The sequence below is a fragment of the Ciona intestinalis genome, unplaced genomic scaffold (genome assembly GCF_000224145.3).
Source record: "Ciona intestinalis unplaced genomic scaffold, KH HT000642.1, whole genome shotgun sequence".
In the NCBI taxonomy this organism is placed as follows: Eukaryota; Metazoa; Chordata; class Ascidiacea; order Phlebobranchia; family Cionidae; genus Ciona; species Ciona intestinalis.
In genome coordinates, this window is record NW_004190963.1 from 1 (window position 1) to 2,205 (window position 2,205).

Consider the following 2,205-nt stretch of genomic DNA (forward strand, 5'->3'; position numbering starts at 1 on the left):
GCCTCTTCTTATCCCCTAGACTATCGCGTTGATGTGCGGCGATACATCGAAACAAACACAAATTATCTTCATATGGTTTTCCTTTAGCGTTGTGCGCGAACGATACCAAACTTCGCAGGGTTAAAAGTTCCTTGGGAACACCGCCAGAGTAACCAATTAAAAAATCTGTTCTCGTGATGATATCCGCCATTTCGTGTCAGGTCGTTCAACAGTTGGGTTCCGCGTACCCTCTAAAAGACCCAAACCGTAAACCAAATCGAGAAACCGATCCAAATCTTATAGAACGAATGGTAGCAGCTTCTGGTATAATTGAAGTATTTCCAGGGCATGCGTAGAAATACCAAAGCTCAAGCCTTTCAGCATGCTCCAAAACATACGCCTCAGCCAAATTGATTCTAAACACATAACCCTCGGCCAGAATTTGAAAGAGACGAATGTACAACGATTCGCGGTTTATTGGCATTTGTCGAAAGTTGTAGTTAAGAAACGTCTGTCTTCGGTTACCAAGTGGCTCGCGGAAAATTGCATTATGATTCCGTTCCAAAAATTCGTTAAAACGACCATCATTATTTTCTAAAATATAATCTTCGCCTACTTCATTTTCACCAGCTGGAATTTCTTCCGACTGATGCAAAGGTTCGTTATTACCAATACCTCGACCGACTTGAGTGTTATTACTTTGATGCGGTGGTAGTTCACGAAAGTTACACATTTTGTTTTCTATTTCTGTTTCCGATAAACCAAGTTCGCGTAGGTGAAACATCGCTTCTGATTCGGACAGTTGGAATGCGTGTAAGCAAAAGGGGTCTTGCATAATATCATTCACTTGTTGCGTCGCATTATATTGATGGGCCGCAGGGGATGATAGTTTACGAAAAGTACGCATTTTTTCTTCTACCTCTGATTCCGATAAATCAAGTCTACGAAAGCTGTACTCTGCTTCTGTTTCCGTCATTCCGAGCTCATGTAAACAAAAAGGATCCCCCATAATATCATTTACTTGTTGCGTTGCGCTATACGTTTTGGGTGTCTTTACTTGACTCGAACTAAACCCTTGCGACGTGGAAAACTGTTGCGGCTCTTCGATATCATTAAAAATCACTTGCGACAATCGCGGAATAAAATCAACAGCATCTACGGTCGGTGACGCAGCACGTGAAATCTAAACAGACTTTAGTTTAGACGTAATTCAATAAAATATATACGTTCAGCACTTACCTCCCACAGCTTCATAATTTCATTGGAATCACACTCGCCAAAGTTATTGCTAGACAAACAATGCTCTCTGACACATTGACTCAAAGACCCATCACGTCTCGCACGCTTACTCGGAGGGGTCAAATCTAATTGCTCATACAGTGTAGGCGGTCTGAGTGCGGACGACGTCTGTAAAATTGTTATATATTTAAACTAAATTCAACTGACAACTACAAAACTTACTTACCCCAACTCCATGATGTCTTACATCATGCTCTGACAACTCTTTTTCACTAGCAAAAGCTAAATGGCATACATTGCAAAAATACATGGCTGGTTACCTGCTTGGTAAAACTAAGTAGAATAATGATCAGGTCACCTCACCCACAAATTTATAGGCTTAAACATTGTGAGAACAGGAAAGGTTTTTCACCGGTCATATATAAAACAAACAGTAATCCATGTCACAAAATTATATGAGCCGAGGGGTGCTAAGTAGCAACGCCTGGTGCCGGTTAAAACAAAGATCCGAATGGATTGTATTGCACTCTGAGAACAGGAAAGGACTTTCACCGGTCATATATAAAACAAACACCTATCCATGTCACAAAATTATATGAGCCGAGGGGTGCTAAGTAGCAACGCCTGGTGCCGGTTACAACAAAGGTCCGAATGGATTGTATTGCACTCTGAGAACAGGAAAGGACTTTCACCGGTCATATATAAAACAAACAGTAATCCATGTCACAAAATTATATGAACCGAGGGGTACTGAGTAGCAACGCCTGGTGCCGTTTACATCAAAGGTCCGAATGGATTGTATTGCACTCTGAGAAAGGAAGGGACTTTCACCGGTCATATATAAAACAAACACCTATCCATATCACAAAAAAATAATCCTCTTTGCAAGAAAAATTTCCGACCAAACCTGAATCACCAGCTAATCTTCAATCAAGAAAGAATGAACAACCTTCAAATAGAAGCAACTCTATCACAATTTCCAGCATG

At 40.9% G+C, this 2,205-nt stretch overlaps 1 protein-coding gene across 1 annotated transcript; it reads right to left on the minus strand.

The window, feature by feature from the left end:
* Positions 1 to 6: 6 nt before the first annotated feature.
* LOC113475493 lies at positions 7 to 1,754 on the minus strand. The gene is made up of 3 exons (XM_026839675.1): positions 1,445 to 1,754; positions 1,219 to 1,386; positions 7 to 1,162 (listed from the first exon to the last, which is right to left on the minus strand). Exons 1-3 carry the CDS (start codon positions 1,526 to 1,528, stop codon positions 206 to 208), a joined length of 1,209 nt encoding a protein of 402 aa, XP_026695476.1. The 5' UTR covers positions 1,529 to 1,754; the 3' UTR covers positions 7 to 205.
* Positions 1,755 to 2,205: the final 451 nt, after the last annotated feature.